The sequence below is a fragment of the Sceloporus occidentalis genome, unplaced genomic scaffold, assembly GCF_023333645.1.
Source record: "Sceloporus occidentalis isolate IW3139 unplaced genomic scaffold, rSceOcc1.0.p SCAF_3, whole genome shotgun sequence".
Lineage (NCBI taxonomy): Eukaryota > Metazoa > Chordata > Lepidosauria > Squamata > Phrynosomatidae > Sceloporus > Sceloporus occidentalis.
In genome coordinates this window covers 67881189-67899031 of record NW_028316983.1, presented here as the reverse complement: position 1 = coordinate 67899031, position 17843 = coordinate 67881189, and the positions used below count along the sequence as shown (strand labels likewise).

At 40.7% G+C, this 17843-nt stretch overlaps 1 protein-coding gene across 1 annotated transcript; it reads right to left on the bottom strand.

Moving 5' to 3' along the window:
• Positions 1–3881: 3881 nt before the first annotated feature.
• GPR61 (G protein-coupled receptor 61) lies at positions 3882–16903 on the bottom strand. Its single transcript, XM_089518622.1, has 3 exons — positions 16837–16903; positions 15242–15352; positions 3882–7964 (listed from the first exon to the last, which is right to left on the bottom strand). The coding sequence occupies exon 3, from the start codon at positions 7548–7550 to the stop codon at positions 6186–6188; it is 1365 nt and encodes a 454-aa protein (XP_089374748.1). The 5' UTR covers positions 7551–7964; positions 15242–15352; positions 16837–16903; the 3' UTR covers positions 3882–6185.
• Between the last annotated feature and the right edge of the window lie 940 nt (positions 16904–17843).

Sequence of the window (17843 nt, the reverse complement as noted above, 5' to 3'; positions counted from 1 at the left end):
TATAGAAAATGCATGTTTACTAATGTCATAGATTGCAGAAAAGCCCTTGGAACAATGCACCCTAAACGCTGGTGCATTTAAAAGTGGAAGACATTCATTCCTACAATAATTTTCTTTTCATCAGAGCTTGGAAGACCTACTGTTTTAAATCCTTTACTACAGTTTTCATAATTCTTCCAAACAGCAGTATAGTGACTGATACAGCCTGCATGGGAACTCAAAAACTAACTTTTCCAGCTTTTCTACACTTCTTGCAGATTCTGGAATTAAAATATGAAAAACAGCCACCGCCACCACCACCCCTCAAAAAATAAATAAAAAGAGCATCAGAAAGATTATTGTTCCTTGCTTTTGGGAGACAGGCTGTGTCTGCCACATAACCTTTCTGAACACCTAAATTAGATTGCTGCCCAAGATTTCTGTTGGAGAACACTTTTTTTTTACTATTAATGCTGGAAGTAAGACATGGGAATCATGTAAGGATGCACAGATGTTAATGGACTGCATCTCCCACCATTGTTTATTGTTGTCTATATGTCTATGTAGCTGAAACTTGCAGCTGAATAACATTGGGTGAGCACATGATTTCCAACTCTGGTGTAGCTATAAAACACAATTCTAGGCATTTGAAATGACTTTGTTATGCCTTTGTCCTATGGATTTATTGTTTGGTATGATATTTAGAATTTCATTGCTAGAGGGCCCTACTGCTGTAGTTCAGGGAAAGGCACATGAACTACTTCATGGAGAATGTTATGCCTCTCGCAAAACTAGAAATCCCATGATTCTATAGTATGAAGCATAGCAATTAAAGTGCTATACTGCATAGTATGGATGGACTTCAAGATTCAGCTGTTTTTTGCTTCAGGCTGCAAAATATCTTGGGCTGTTCTTAACACACTCTTTACCAATTTAGGGGTTTATGAGGGACATAATTGGGATGAGAGCTGGAGTTGTTCCTTCTACCTGCCTCCCACATCGCCCATCTCTTCTCTTAAGCACAAATAGAAGATCCATTCAGAAAGGGATCTGGGAGTCCAAGTAGACCACAAGTTGAACATGAGTCAACAGTGTGATGCAGCAGCTAAAAAGATCAATGCAATTTTAGGCTGCATCAATAAAAGTATAGTGTCTAGATCAAGGGAAGTAATAGTGCCACTATATTCTGCTCTGGTCAGGCCCCACCTGGAATATTGTGTCCAGTTCTGGGCACTACAATTTAAAAAGGATGTGGAGAAACTGGAGCATGTCAAAAGGAGAGCGACTAAAATGGTAGATGGTCTGGAAACCATGCCCTATGAAGTACGACTTAGGGAGCTGGGGATGTTTAGCTTGGAGAAGAGAAGGTTAAGAGGTGATATGATAGCCCTGTTTAAATATTTGTAGGGATGTCATATTGAGGAGGGAGCAAGCCTGTTTTCTGCTGCTCCAGAACCTGGACGGAGCAATGGATGCAAGCTACATGAAAAGAGATTCCACCTCAACATTAGGAGGAACTTCCTGACAGTAAGGGCTGTCTGACAGTGGAACACACTCCCTCGGAGTGTAGTGGAGTCTCCCTCTTTGGAGGTCTTTAAACAGAGGCTGGATGGCCATCTGTCAGGGATGCTTTGATTTGGATTTCCTGCATGGCAGGGGGTTGGACTGGATGGCCCTTGCGGTCTCTTCCAACTCTATTATTCTATGATTTTATGATTCTATCTCTGCTCAACACAACAAAGGGAACACATAGGGTCAGGCCAGTGTGTGCAGCCCCACTCTTCTACATTTAGAGGCCTCACATTTGCTCAGGGCAGGCAAATGTCTGAACAAGACTAATAAAGCTTTTATAAAGTGAACTTCTACAATATTTTTCCTCATATCTTCAGTATTATAACTAACAGTGGGCTTTAATTTGTTCTTTGCCAGCTGGAAAGCCTCTTTAATGAGCTGAAACTTGAATATATACATCTCCTAGCCTGGAGTTTTGTAAAGATTTGGGATCTCCCTTCACCTTTCAGTAATTACTGTGTAGGGGATGGGGGGAGAGGGAATTCTTCTGTTCAATGATTAGAGAAGATTTGGTGCTTAGGTCTTGACCTGATAGGCCTCACTACCCCTGACCAATGGGTTGCTTTTCACCTCTTGCTTAAGATGGCCAAGTGGTTTCATCGGCAGGCAGTCTTCTGTTTGAAGGGTTGTCCAATTCAGGTCCAATGGCCTTGAGCAGACTGAGCAATCACACAGGTCACCTGGCCACAGTCTTCTCCACTATGGTGATAAAATGTATTTCTCTTAAGAAATAATTGCTATAATTTCCGTAAACACAATGAAGAATCTTTTGACACCTCTTAAAGACTAGCAAGTTTTATTTGGCATTTATATTGGTGCATCCAGTGAAGAGGACTACAGCCTGCAAAAAAGGTTATACCAATAGAACTTGTCTTGCTGCTGCCACACTGCAAAATTAATGAAGTTTGACACCATTTTAACTATCATAGCTCCACCCTATGGAATTCTGGGAGCTGTAATTTGTTGTAACACTGGAACTCTCTGATAGAGAAGGCAAAATATCTTACAAAACTACAGATCCCAGAATTCCATAAAATTGAGCTATGGCAGTTAAAACAGTGTCATACTGCAATAATTCTTCAGTATAGATGCAGCCTCAGTCTCTGAGGTGCCATGAGATTCTTCTTTGTTATGATGCAAAACAACTACTCCCTTTAAATAATATACTTTCATTCAGATTTATATCTATACAGTACATACAAATTAGTTTTTCCTTTTGGTTGTAAGGACATACACACTCACATTGCCTCTGAGACTGAGCTGGAAAACCTCTTCCCTTCCCAGATTTTGAGATGTATCACATTTGGGTTCTCAGAGCCTGTAAATTGGTCATTGTGTTGAAAGTTGTAATTGCTGGCTATTAAAGAAAACACACACATACCTAACTCTAACTATTGGGGAAAACTGAAGAATTATGGGGGTACTGGAGGCAAGTGGCTCTGTTGTCAGTGGGGTGGTGAATCTGGTCCTGGTCTTACCCCACATGTTAAAGGATCTATCAATAGTGCTGAAACTGTTTTGAAGACAAACTTGCTAGCTCCTTCACAGTTTTGACTAAAATCCCAAATTTGAAATGACATTATATCCCAGTTGTAGACTATCAGAATGTGAAAATCTACACATTCTGCTGGACTGAGTCTTGGGAGTAAGCCCCATTAAAGTCAGTGGGATCTCTGGGTAGATGCTTATGTACCAGATGCTTATGTTAATACGATTCTGATGATTTCCACCTTATACTTCACATGTGAACCTTCTTGTTTTTCTGTCAGATCTGCATCTCTGCAGGACCATTTGATTTTCATCTCCTCTGCTGTATGCCATTTACTTATTATTATTATTATTATTATTATTATTATTATTGCATGGGTGCATAATCCCAAAAGGTCCTACACAGTAAACAAGTGAAAAATGGAGAAGTGCCCCAGAGTACAGTCTCAGCTTGTTGTATAAAAGCACAGGGGCACATCCTAACCCCATTCACTTGCCTACCCCTGCTGTGTATCATTAGAATTTTCCTTCAGGATCCAGTAGCCTGGAAAAAAATAGCAAAAGGAGGGACATCAGACAAAAAATAATAATTTCCTGTGCAATAAAACTCTGCAGGTTGCTGATCAAAAAGAAGCTAATGTACATTCCCAGTTCCAAGTCAAGCAGCTGGGGAAACAGCATCAGACCAGGTGATGTTATTGGGACAACCACTTTCCTGGCTGGAGCCTTTTGCTTTAGTATAAGAGGACGAAAGCCCATTATTCACACACAGGCAGGGAGCAAATGTCATAATAAATAATAGCTTTATTTGTTACTCGAGGTTTCAACTGTCCTACATTAAAACCTCCCTCTCCCTCTTTTATGTGAGGTCACTTCATTAAAAAGTTCATATGTATGTCAGAAGGAGAGTAAGTTCTGTGCAAGATTTCTGCTGGCACACTACAGGGAGGACATGACCATAGGTTGGTCCCCTCAAGGCCAAGGAGAGAAAGCATTCATGATTCACAAGAGTTATCTTAGCTAAAAGGCTAAAAAAATCTGGGTGGAACCAGACTTACATTTCCACATAACTTTCTCCCTACTCAGTTCCAAATTTTTATTTTTATTTTTGGCAACCAAAAGAATTTCTGAATATTGATAGATTGGCATAACTTTACAAAACGTATCTAGTTGCAGTACTTTGAAACTTCCCTCTCCTCCATGCTGGCCTGTGGAATTTTGTGGGGAAAAGTGTAGTGTTAAAAACTGATCCCCAGCTTTGGGCCTTCAGAGTACAGTATTTAGACTTCAGCTCCCAGAAGCCCTAGCCAGCTCAGCCAATGGTCAGGGATTTTGGAAGGTGTAAGCCAACAACATTTGGGGATCCAAAACTGGGAGCCATTGCAGAAGACATGAAATACTGGTGTTCAAAGGGAGGGGAATAGTGAACAAAGAAGGCACAACTCTGCTCCTTAGGTGTGCTATTAAGCCTCCCACATGTTTCCTATGCAACAGCCATAAGAAAGTTGAGACTGCAGAGTTTCTGGAAAAACAAAACAAAATAAAACACGGAATTATTTACTAGAAAGCAAGATGCCATATCTCATAGTACAATCACATCCAGGCAGAGATTTTGTTTGCCTGTTCATTACTTTGTTTTTAGGCCACCAAAGTATTCCAGCTGGTTGTGACGGCAGGGCCCCACACTGCAATGTGGAGTGTTACAGGGGAGGCACAGATTACCTTTAGCATTGCAAACTTTCAGTGTGGTTGTCATCCCCCTCCACTACTCCCTGAGTTGCCAGTAAGCTCGTTTGTTTAAGGACTTATCATTAGATGTATGGTGTATGATTCTGGTGGCCGAAGGTGGGAAAGATGACCTTACCCAGCCTTACAAGTGTATGTTTAGCAAGTAAGTGATTGCAGAAAGAGGCAGGATCATGAAATATGTTTTATGCTGCTGCTTATCTGAGCAGTGAATAGGAATCATTTCCCTTTCTGGTGTGTCCTCCAGTAGAATCCTGAGGTGGAATAAAGCTGACTTTCCACCAATGCCAGTTCTAAGGGAGGCACTAGCTAGAACAGGAGGCAGCAACTATTAATAAACTGCTGGAGGACAATAGGAATGGGAGAGTGTGTGTCAGGCAGTTGCATGGGAGCTGTTGTTGTGTGCCTTCAAGTCATTTCCAATTTATGGTGACGCTAAGGCAAACCTAACATGGGGTTTTCTGGGGCTGATAATGTATGACTTGCCCAAGGTCACCCAGTGGGTTTCCATGACTGAGCCCCCAAACCCTGGTCTCCTGGGTCATAGTCCAATGCTCAAACCACACCATGCTGGTTCTTGCATGGGAGATAGAACTTGGAAAAGTTCTTCTTCTTTTCCCCCCAATAATTTTTAGAATGCCTAACCAGCTGGAGTAGCTGGGCCATTGCCCCCCCAGATATTTTGGACTGTAGTTCCCATAATCTCTTACTTCTGGCCATGCTGCCTGGAGCTTTTGGGCTTTTAGGTCTGTCCAAAACATAGAGGCTCCAATGATCCCCACCCCTGATATATATAAAGGCCCTATTAATCATATTTAGTTCCCAGTGTAATGAACCTTTCTTAGAGGGCTCAAAAGGCTATGAGAGGTGACAAGAGGCACTGAATCTCTATGAATTGCATGAATGAAGAAATGGATGGTTTTATAAATTCTATAAATCAATGACCACAAATAGAAAGCAGATGGAAATAAGGATCCTTGCTGATTTCCTTGTTTTTTAATGGGTTACCTTCCCAAAGAAGAGTTCAAAGGAGATGTTTAAAAATAAAACTCCTAGATGCCAAATGTAAATAAAATCTAAGAAACTGGCAAGGGGTAGATGGAAACAGCAAGAAGTTTGAAAACATGAGGCCATTTCTAATTTCATACTTTAAAAATGAAGGCTGATGGGAGGAGGGGAGAGTGAGCAATTACCATCCCACATTGGCAAAAACTGAATGAAATGACTCAGATACTAGTACCAGGTGTTTCTTGGCTGAGTAGTGAGCTGGAGAGATAAAGTGCCATGGTTGTATTTATTGAACACTCTCCCCACCACACCCCTCCCTCCCACCTCCATCAGCTGCTTTATTCTGCATTATTTCACACACCAATAAACTAGATTGTCAAGTGCAAAAACAGCTACACCTCTGACTTGGGTGAACGTGCTGCCCTGATGTAGCTGTCTGAGACAGTGATCTCATTATTCATGTGCTGGTCCAAGAATTCAGAGGTTTCTTCAGCAATTTGTCCTGGAATTCGGAAATCTATGGTTGTTTGGTCCCTTTGGGGGCTTGGGTGGGTGAAGGTGTTCCTAGCCTCAGCATTACAACCAGTCCCTTGAAGAAATTGCAAGAAGTTCTCTTCGATGGAACCTTCTCTGCTGGGTAACCTGAGGTCCTCCTCTGGGGGTTGCTTGAAGAAACACATGAGGTGCTTGCTGAGTTCTCCTCTGATCTGTCGGTTGAGGCACCCATAGAAGAAAGGATTGGAGGTGAAGGAAAAGTAGCCAATCCAAGTCACCACATTCTCTGCCTGTCGGCCAGGGAAATGGGAACTCAGCACAGAATAAAGGTGAAAGGAAAAATATGGCAACCAGCAAAAGAGAAATTGTCCTCCCACTGCAAGAAGGATGATGACAGCTTTCCCACCACCAAACGTCCTCTGGGGGGTAGTCCGTGGGGCCCCTGAGCTAGTCACCATTGTGGATCTACTGCTAAGGGATTCTGATCTCTGCCGTGGGGTATCCATCCAAGTGGGGAGTGGACCATGGTGCATGGCAGCTACCCTGGCCACTCTGAACATACTGCAATAGACAACCAATATAATGGAGATGGGCAGCAGGAAGTAGAAAATAGCAAAGAAAACCACAAAGAACTTGCAGTAGGCATTCCGACTCCACTGCAAGGTGCAGGTTTGCCCATTGTAGGCCAGGGAACTACCAGCATGGTCTTGGGAAAGCCATCCCAGGATAGGGATGAGGGACATGACTACTGCTTTAATCCAGACACCAGCTAGGACACAGACCACCAGACCTATGGTCATTTTCACCTCATAGCGCATGGGATGCACCACATAATAGTAGCGTTCTACGTTAATGGCTGAGATCGAGAGGATGCACATAGTAATGAAGCAAACACTTAGGAACAGGTAGGTGCGGCATATGGCATCCCCCAGTACAGTGCCGTCAAAGAAGGCTGAGCTGGACAGCATTGCCAGAGGCATCAGGGTGACAGCAGCCAGGAGGTCCACCAGACAGAGGTGGAACACAAAGACAAACTTCCTCAGGGCAGGTGTCTTGATAATGACCGTCATAATGGCTACATTGCCTACTATGGCTGTCAAGTCAATCAAGAGCATGAAGAAAAGGCCCACCGATTCAGAGGCCACATCTCTGGTCTTGGTGTCTAGGCTGGAATTGAGAAGCACAGAACTCTGGGATGTCTGCAGCAGCCGTCTCACCCTGGCGGAATTCCGCAGCCACTGGGTAGGAAGAGGAGGCTCCATGGAGACTAGCACCTCCCGTCACAAGTCCATCACCCATCCTATTCTGGGTTACCAGAGAGTAATCACAGAGAATCAATAGTCATAGCAGAGAAGAAGCCACTTTGAACTCTGGAATGATATTCTTTCCATCTTCTGTGCTGGCATGAAAGCCCAACAGGATTGTTGTCCACTCTGAGGGTTCTTAGACCTTCCAGTGCCACTCAGTTCTATAAGCCATTATACCCTTATGCACCACATTTAACTAAAAATGTCAATTTTCAACTTCTTCTGATTGTACGTCATTGAATTTAATTGCATACTGATGTCAAAAGGTCATGGGACCTGTTCTAGTAGAAGAAGGAACACTTCCTTGCTGTCTGTGCAGAGCCTTTACTGCATTTCTTGACATGCTTTTTCCTAGGTGAATGTTAGCACCTACAAAGAAACATATTGATAGGTTAATCCCCATATTGACCAAACCCCTGACACATTTCCTGAAGTAAGTCCTGTTAAGTTCGCTTGTTGATGCATTGATTTATAATTAAAATATGAGAAGCTGGAAAAGCTACTTTGTTGAATTACAAGCTCCCAGAATCCTCCAGCCACCAAAGCAACTGGCCATGATGGTTAGCAGTACTGGGAACTGTAATGCAAGAAAGGAACTTTTACAAGCTCTGTGATCTGTCTCTAAATATATCTTCTCAACTATATTGTAAAGTAGATTAGGCTGGTCCCACTTCCTTCTCAATTCTGGGGTACTGCATCAGGAAGCTTACTTGTCTTTAGATATTAGAATGGGCTAAAGATTTGGAGCCATGAAACAACAGTCCTAAACTTTGCATTGAGTTCCATCTCAACATATCCCAATTCAGAGACTGTAACTTAACTCAAGGCAGACAGAATAAGGCACTTTCCTAGAGGACTTTTTGTGCCATCATTTCTTTGAGCAATAAACATACAGGTTGTTGTTTTATTTTAAATACAAGATGCAAATATTAGCAGTCCATTCTTCTCTATTGCAGGACTAACATTGAAATTCTAATTTGTTGCTGCTGGGAAAACGTAAGTTTCCCAGAGATCATTTTTCTATTGTTAATGACAGTGGTTATGGTATAGGGCAGCAGTGCTTTTAAATACAATATATGTAAGCTATATCACTGGTAAGTATTTGCCCCAGTATTTCAAAGGTTGGGAATGTGTGGCTTTTCAGATGTTGTTGGTACACCACATCCATCAGCCCTAACCAGCAGGTGAGGGACAAGGAACATGTGAGCCTCCATATGTTTTAGGCTGCAGTTCTCAACATTTCTCATCATTGGCTATGGTGACTAGGTCTAATGGCAGGTACAGTCCAATAATATCAGGAGGAGCACACATTACTCACTTGTGACCTACTGTAAATAGCATGTGATGCAAATGGTTATCAGTGACACAGCTCATACATGTCATTTAAACAATAATTACTTAAACACTCATGGGCTGGTATCCCGTTGGTTATCCCAACTAGAGTAGACTTGTTCAATCAGCTGTTGAATGGTGAATCAACGTGTAGATAAACCTAATAGACTGAATGGGTTCACTTGAGACAGGACTAAAAGAGAATTTAATTTAGGCCATGAGCTTTACTATTCCAGCATGGAAAGAGTCACCCAATGGTTATGAAATATAGCAACTTTCCACTTCTATGTCCATGGTTCCATCTCTCTTGAAAGCATATTGTAGTTTTGTTAGAGCTTCAGGAAGTTACTTTTTGAAACACCGTCACTTCCTAGTCAGCACAGAATGGGGTCAATAAAGACAATACAGAGATCGCTGAAACTAGAAACATAGCAGCCTGTAAATGACTGTCCTAGGACTAGTACCAAATCTTCCTAGTCCCCTCTCAGTTTGTCTATTAGATTAGATCGGAACATGCTGGGACAGAGGGATCCTGTGCGTTCACCTCTCCTGTGAGGCTAATGGCAACAGCATTAAGAGCATGCTGGGCCTAGCATGTGCCCTAGTGTCAGCTTTGCCTATTACCTTGAAAACGGAATTGGAATGTCTCGCCAAATAGGATTCAAAGACTACTTTCTCTCTCCTTCCTCCTCACACATTCACACACATTGAGACACAGAGAAAGTAAAGTCTTTCTGAATCTGTCTCACTATTTGTGTGCATGTGTCAACGAGATTAATGTGAAACAGTAAATGGAGAAGGGCACCTTTTAGGTGGGCTTTATATTCTTGCTGATGTTGGCTTTTCATTTGTTATCATCAGCATGGGAAATATCCCCGACCTCTTCAAATATTATTAAGAAAAGTCATTAACCTGTGGTAATAAAAATGGTCACTTGGGATGAAACTTTAAATCATGCTCTGAAAGTCTTCAAAGAAATAATTATGTAATTCTTCATTAATTTTCTTCTTGAATGAGGCAACAAGTAATTTTTGCTATTTTCTTCCCTCGGGGAAAAAGTCTTCAAAAACCATGAGTTTTTGAAGCCTCTTCACGATTAAGAACTTATTCTGTTCAAAATTCACATGTGGTTGTTCTGTGTAGAAAATAACATTTTCTGTGCAGAAAAAAATCTATGTAGCAATATTATTTTCTGTGTAGAAAAGGCTGTTTTGCTATACAGAAAATGCTATTTTCTGTGCAAAATAGCAAAGGCAAATTTTGTACTGAGTAAAAGTCCCAAATTGCAAAGATTCTTGTCTGTTCCAGATTCTTCTCATTGGGGCTTCTAACCACTTTTAAAAAATGTTTTTAAAAACCATTTTTGAGTATTTTCACATATTCTTTCCATTCCTAAAATAGAATGGGACTGGCAATCATTGCTGAGTCTGTGGCAGATTTTACCCAAACAGATCTCAAGGAATACTGTAATTAGTTTTACTCAAAATGATGGTAGCAGATTAATTCAAACGTAATTTTTAATTGACAAACTTTCTGCTTTGTTTGGAATTACACAGAAAAGACCTAGGGTAGATGACTTTAAAATATGGACATTAATCCAATCATTATTTCCAGCCAGAGTACACCTATTAAATCAATGGAATATAAATGTTAACCAAACAACTTCACATTGATTTAATGCATTTACAGATATTTGAGTTGGGACTAACGTATGGACGTTGTATCTCACTGAGCAATTTACTCCTCTATTCTGCCTTCACAAAAATGACTTGTATGGTTGGAGACAGGTCCTTTGGAGGCCTGGCTGTATCCAAACTGATCTACTGAGACGTCAAGATCATCCTTAAAGGCCAGACTGTAAGCTTGATTTGGTTGGAGAACACGAAAGACAGAGCTTTCTCAGTGGAGGCCTCTTTTAGGTTGCAGATTGCCTTTTCTCTGGAGGTGCCTGCCTATTGCCTCAACTTTGCCAGGATTCAAAGGGATTCATACTTGTAATGTTTCAAATGGGTTTTCATGAACAATTTTATCTTTAGTTTTTAAACTGATGAGTTGCTAGAAGAGTTTGCATTTTACTTGTTATATTTTAGCCCCTCTACATTCATCTTTACATTGCTGTTTTGTTTTATTTTGATTCTGTTTTATTGCATTTTTAAAAACTGTTATACGATATGTTATAATAAATAGCATGTGATTCTGTGTCAGTTAGAAGTTTTGAAAGATATATTCTCTTTTTCTCAATTGTACTTACATAGTTTAGTTGAGTGTTTTGACTTGCATGGCTGTTAAAAATCTCATCTATGGGGAAAATAATCTGTGTTCCAAAGTTGCAGAAGAAGTTTATGCTTTAATGACTTATATAAAAACTTCCAAATGCCCCCTCCCCCCAATTCTCTCCAGAATTTTTCTGTTGGTTTCTCCAAAATCTAAATGCTAATCCTAGTTTTTAGGTAGCTGCTAATGCACCCTCACGCTTTGAGGGAGAGAGACTGACAAGCAAGTTAAAATCTTTTACATAGATGTGTTTCTAAAACCAGTCTCCTCATGGCTAAAATGATTTCCAGTCATAGAAAACTGGACACATTAAAATCAAAGATAAAGGTGAGGAAAACTCAGTAATTTCCCACAGAATGTCTGCTGTTCATTAGCAAGTTTACATTTACAGTAGAAAAACCCATCTCTATAGAAGAAAGTTCATTGGTAATTATTTCTTAAAATTTGTTTCAACTGAACACACAGTGCAATGTTTCAGCAGACTAGACATTTATTTAATTGCATGGGATACCTATGAAAACCAAGAGAAGGATACATGTGAGCTGTATGTAGGAACAGAACACCACCAGATATTTCTGACTTCACATAGTTATTTTGTACGTTGGCTGCAGGGAAATACTATAGACCAGTGGTCCTCAACCTTCTAATGCCACAACCTTTTAATACAGTTCCTCATGTTGTGGTGACCTCCAATAGATAGAAGAGTGGTGTCTCGGTTCCTAAGACCATTGGAAATATGTGTTTTCCAATGGTCTTAGGTGACCCCTGTGAAAGTGTAGTTCGATCCTCAAAAGGGTCAGCCTGAGGGCAGGGAACTGTCTAATGAAAAAGATTGTATGTACAGCACTGTGTAAATTTACAGCGCTTTATAAATAAAGGATAATAATAATAATAATAATAATAATAATAATAATAATAATAATAATAATAATAATGAAGGGTCATGACCCACAGGTTGAGAACCACTGCTATAGACAATCTCAAATGGGCTGCTGCTAAAGAAATCTGGCCCAGAAAACAGTACTAGTACTCTGGATACACTACTGGTGTCCATTTCTGACAGGACATAACAGGACCTCTAATCATAGAAAGCTGTCCAGTAATTTTCAGGCCTTCCGGGCCAACAGCCATGTTGGCTACAGTGACCTGGGAACTGTAGTCCAATAGGAAACTGTCCCAAATTCTGAATGCTACCTTATTCCTGGATTTGTCCACCTACCCCAGTGCCAAATGACTGGAACATCTCTTCAAGGTCTTGGGCACAGGTCTTTTACCTGCTACCTGAGCCTTTTAAAGGCAGATGCTGGGGATCAAAATTGATACCTTCCGTAGGCAGAACATGTAATATGTACTACTCAAAGTGGTAGTTTGTGAACAGGTGCCATTGGCTCCCAGTCCACAGGAAATCAAGAAGCTGTTGCTGCCAATGGGCACAAATATGGTGCCAGTTCTTGGCACATGGGGAGGGGGGTCCTGGCAGCCCTCCACATTAGCTAGCTTAAAAAGCACTGCTTTATGCTAAAGAGCTAGAGGCCCTCCCCTAAATCTTGAAAGGTTAAGAATAAAATACTGGAATGTCCTTCATGTTCTGTTTTAAATAGCTGCAGTGACATTTTTATTACAATATATTTTTATCTGGAATTTATTTCTAGTTACCCTGAGAATGAATTGTAGAAGAAAGTCTCTCTCTCTCTCTCTCTCTCTCTCTCTCTCTCTCTCTATATATATATATATATATATATATATGAGAATGAGAGACAAACAAATATTTCTTTGCATTTGGCATGAAATGTTGCTTTCAAAAAGGACCATGTGGGTCAGAAAATATGATGAAACTGAGTATTCTTCTGGAGTATGTGTGTGTGTGTGTGTGTGTGTGTGCGCGCGTGTGTGAATTTCTTTAGTCTTCTTTGCATGAGATTTTGACAGAACCACTCTCTGTTGTGTCTTTCCATATTGACTTTGGCAAACCAGAGGTTGGTTATCCAAAACAACTAGTTGTCTTTTGGATAACAACTCCCAGAATACCCCAGCTAGCATGGCCAGTGACCCTATAGGCTGGGGGATCTTTGGGACTCTAATCTAAAAAGTAGCTTTTCCAGTTGAGCCAGAAAGTAAGGTATCACTACCTTGACTCTATATATTCAAAATCAGCAGACATAGTGTCCCCCTGTTGTCTTCAGCATATCAAAATGACTGAGATGATTTATTTACATGATTGATTATACAGGTTGTATAATCTCTATTATCCAGAATCCCAAAATCTGAAATACTCCAACATCCAAAACTTTTTTTCATGGGTGGTTGGGATAGTGACACTTTTGTGTACTGATGGCTAAGAGTACACAAACTTTGTTTCATGCATAAAACTATTTAAAATATTATGTATAAAATTATCTTGAAGCTATGTATATAAAGCATATACAAAATATAAAATAATATGCTCTCCAAGATATCTAATTATGTATATGTAAATACAGTATTCCAAAATCCAGGAAAAAAGTCCAAAACTCTTTGGGTTCCTAGTATTTCGGATAAGAGAGACGTAACCTGTATTTATTTATAACCTGGCTTCCTCTGAATGCTGGCTCCTCTTAAGGGGCCCTCTAGCACATCCACACCATTTTCTATATCTCTTGCTTAATGTTAGCCACTGTTAGATGAAAATATTGGGATTTACATTAAATGGAAGGATAGTTCCTCAACATACTGTACTGTGTGATTAGCGTAAACAAATCTGTAGCTGCAACTGAAGACCCTATGAGAAAATGTTGTCCTCAAAGCACTTTTGAGCAGAAGGGTGGGCACTTGTGGCTCTTCAAATACTTTAGACTTCAGTTTCTAACAGCTGCCAGCCAGCATGGCCAACAATGTGGGATTATGGGATATGCACTCCAAAACATCTGGAAGGCAAATGGTTCTCCACTATTAACTTTAAAATATATTGAGTTTTCTTATTCTACAAATCTATCCTGAAACAAATCATTTCCTCACCCATGTATTTTAGTTTCAGAACAGCCCTTCCCTCTAGAAAACAGGGTTTTATATTAAGTTCCATACCTCAAAATGTGGCATGTCCAAACAACAACAGCAGCAACAACAAAAACCAAATAGTACAACTTTCAGAGTTTCAGAAGAAAACAATATACAGTTGGCCCTTCATATCCATGGATTCCTTATCCATGGATTCAACCATCCACGAGTTAAAAATATTTCAAAAAGAAATAAATTCCAAAAAGCAAATCTTGATTTTTCTACTTTATATAAGGGATGCCATTTCACTATGCCATTGTATTTAATGGGACTTGAGCATTCATGGATTTTGGTATCCACAGCGGGTCTTGGAACCAAACCCCAGCAGATATAAAATGCTTACTTTGAAATCCTTAGATAAGAGGAGGAGAAAAAAAAGAAGCTGTGCTCTTACTAAGAAGTGGTTACTTCTGGAGAAAATGTTCCTTTGTTTGGGACAGATCTAGTGTATGCTATGGTAAGTACATACATATAGATTATTCATCCAGTTTAAACCCATCAAAATCAGTGGGAATAAAGCAGTATAACCAGATCAGACGTCCTATAGTAAGAATTATAAAACATGTATTTTCCTCTAACCATTTGAAGTTAGAAGTATTCTTTTGACAATGCAAGATAGCCAATAAAATCTCAGTACAAATCTTCAGCACAGGTGAAGGGACTGGCAGTGTTGACCCAGCAAAACTATAGAACAGCAGTTCTCAAATTTTGGCCTTCCAGATTTTTGGAGCATCAACTCCTGCCAGCCCCAGCCAGCATGGCAAGTGGTCAGAGATTCTGAGAGTTCATGTCTAAAACATCTAGAGGGCCAAAAGCTGAGGACGACTGTTGTAGAACACAATTGTGAGAACAGCTGTAATTGTTTCAGGAGGGTATGAGGCACTTTTGTTCATTTCTGCTACATATAGTTCCCTCTTCATTTGACTCTGGGGTGTTTCACCCCATACACATGGGTTTACCATTTGACCCTTTTAATTATTTAGGAACCCAATAAGTACACAACTTACCCTCTTGTGTGGCACAGAAGAAAGAAAGGTTTGGCTGCCCATTTTGCCTTCAAGATGGACCTTGTTGCAATCCTGGACATAGTCTCCATGTGCACCAGCTCAACAGATACACTTGAAATACAGAGTCAGGAGAGGAAAGTTAAAAAATAGCTGTCTGGTAAAAGCAATTTTCACCCAGCCCCCAAATAACAGGTATCAAACATGCCTATGTTCTGCTTGGCTGTGTGTTACACCCATGTGAAGCCAGACCATGCCTAGTGGTGGCACAGAATCTTGACAGCTCATCTAGCCTAGTACTGTATTCCTCTGAAGCATTCCTCAACAACGGCCACTTGTGGAAGACAACATAAAATAGATTCTTAGTCTACCAAGATATACTTTGCTTGCTTTTCCAACCTCTTGACCCTCAACTCTCATCCCAGCACCTGCTTTCTACATAAGAAACAGGAATGGAAGGTGTAGTGCTCTTTCTTTCCCCAATCAGAAGGGGGGAGGGGGAGGAAGAGACTAGCTATCCCAATGTATTCTTATGTCTGTTCATAGACACTGTTGCTTTCTCCTTACTGCCTTTCCTTCTTTTTTTTTAAAGGAAAAATTAAAATGCCTCTTGGGAGGGAAAAAGTGTTATCCTCTGTCTCATCAGTGAACATCATAGAATTCTTTCATTCCTATACTTCACATTTCAAAAGATCAAAATCTATGCATCATATTTCATAGAGCATTGCTTCAAAACATTCTGAATTTCTGACATTCTTACCTGGCAACTCTCTTGAGCCACAAGTGATTTTGCAGGTAGGTAAACAAGATCTGATCTCCCTGTAAGAGACACCCACTCAGGCACAAGAGGCACACACCCTCTTCCCAATTCTTGCTCCGCTCACATGGGTGTGTTTCTCTCTGTGTGTGTGCTTAATCTTCTCCTACTGTGCTGCCTCCAGCATTGCAAGACAAAAGAACTCTCACATGCTGGACTTTGGATATCTTCCTCTGCTCCTTTCCCACCCATCCAAATATAAATTCTGCACTAGGAGCCAGGTAGGTAGTGGCAGTACCACATTTCTACCTGGGAGAAATATGTTACTGCCACTATTTACCTGGCTCCTAGTACAGAATCCTCACCTTGTGCTACCCACCTGTACAGTGCTTGGAGAGACGCAACAGTAGGCCTCAGCTTGTGCTTGAAGGGAGAATTCTAAGGATCTCGTCTTGCTCATTCCTTTGCCCCTTTGCTAGTAAATTAGTTCCTTGCTTCAGAGGCAAGAAGGATCCTCCCTACAGAGCTCAGGTCTTCATCTCTCTCTCAATGTCCACATTGTAAGGACTGGAATGATGGAGACTTGAAATTATATCATATAAAATATATGTCTTTTAGTCCCTATCATTTGATTTCCTCAGTGCTCCTCTCCTTGTCTATCTCAGCTTCTTTTGGAGAATGGACAGTCTCTGTGCCTTTCTCCCATCCACAAACACATACATACACACATATGCATGCCACCTGGATGGCAGGAAAGTGCTGACAATACCCTGCTCTGCATGGTGGTGCATAGTCACGATTGGTCATCCCTTTTTATTCTCATCTGAGCATCAGTCCATACCTTCCCTGTGCAGGCTTCCAGCATACTGGGTACCTCTCTGATGCTGCTTCTCCACTGTATCTGATGCACAGATCCACTGCAGTGAAGGGTGAGAGGCAGCCAGAAGCTTGTAGAGTGTCTCAGCTTCTGGGTCCTAGAAACCTTCTGATTCCCATCCCAGTATTCCTAGTTTTTCACATGTACAGCCCCAGCCCAATATGCCACAAGTAGCAGGAGCATCAAATTCAAACTTAAAATAAAATTTAAAAAACAACAACACTACTGTGTTCAGAATGGCTAAACATTCAGTTGTGTTTTTCCAGAACCAGAAGATGGCTTAATTTAATCAAATTGTTAATTAAAATATTTTTGTGCAGTTTCTCTGTTTTGATAAGCATATGTTGTCAGGGCTCCCCCCCCCCCCCCGAAAACTATGAGTAATATATATTTACTTTTAACACCAGAATTCATTTTTTTAAAAGTAGTTCTGGCTGGGACTTTTTTTTAAGTGAGAATGTTTGTGAAATGTATCCAAAGGACACAATTTAGCACTTTGATATACTTTAATTTGTTACAGAATTACTTTATGGAATCCTGTGATATGTAGTTTGTTGAGATATTTCATATTTTCTGCCAGAGAGCTCCTGTGCTATAGTTGAGGTATTTTTTGTTGTTAACTGCCTTTAGGTCTGCCTGAACCCATGGCGCCTCTATGTATAAGAGACCTCCAAGTCATCCTATTCTCAACTGCCCTGTTGACTCATGGCCATGGCTTCTCGAATCTATCCATGTGGAATGCGGCCTTCCTCTTCTCCTATTGCCCTCCACTTTCCTAAGTCTTTTCTAGTGAGTCCATTCTTCTCATGATATGGCCAAAATATGACAACCTTCATTTAATCATCTTTGCTTCTAAGGAGAGTTTGGGCCTGATCTGCTCTAGGACCCATCCGTTGGTCTTTTTAGTGGTTCATGGTGTTCTTCCCCAGCACCAAAACTCCAATGAGTTGGATTCCCCCTGCCCACCCCAC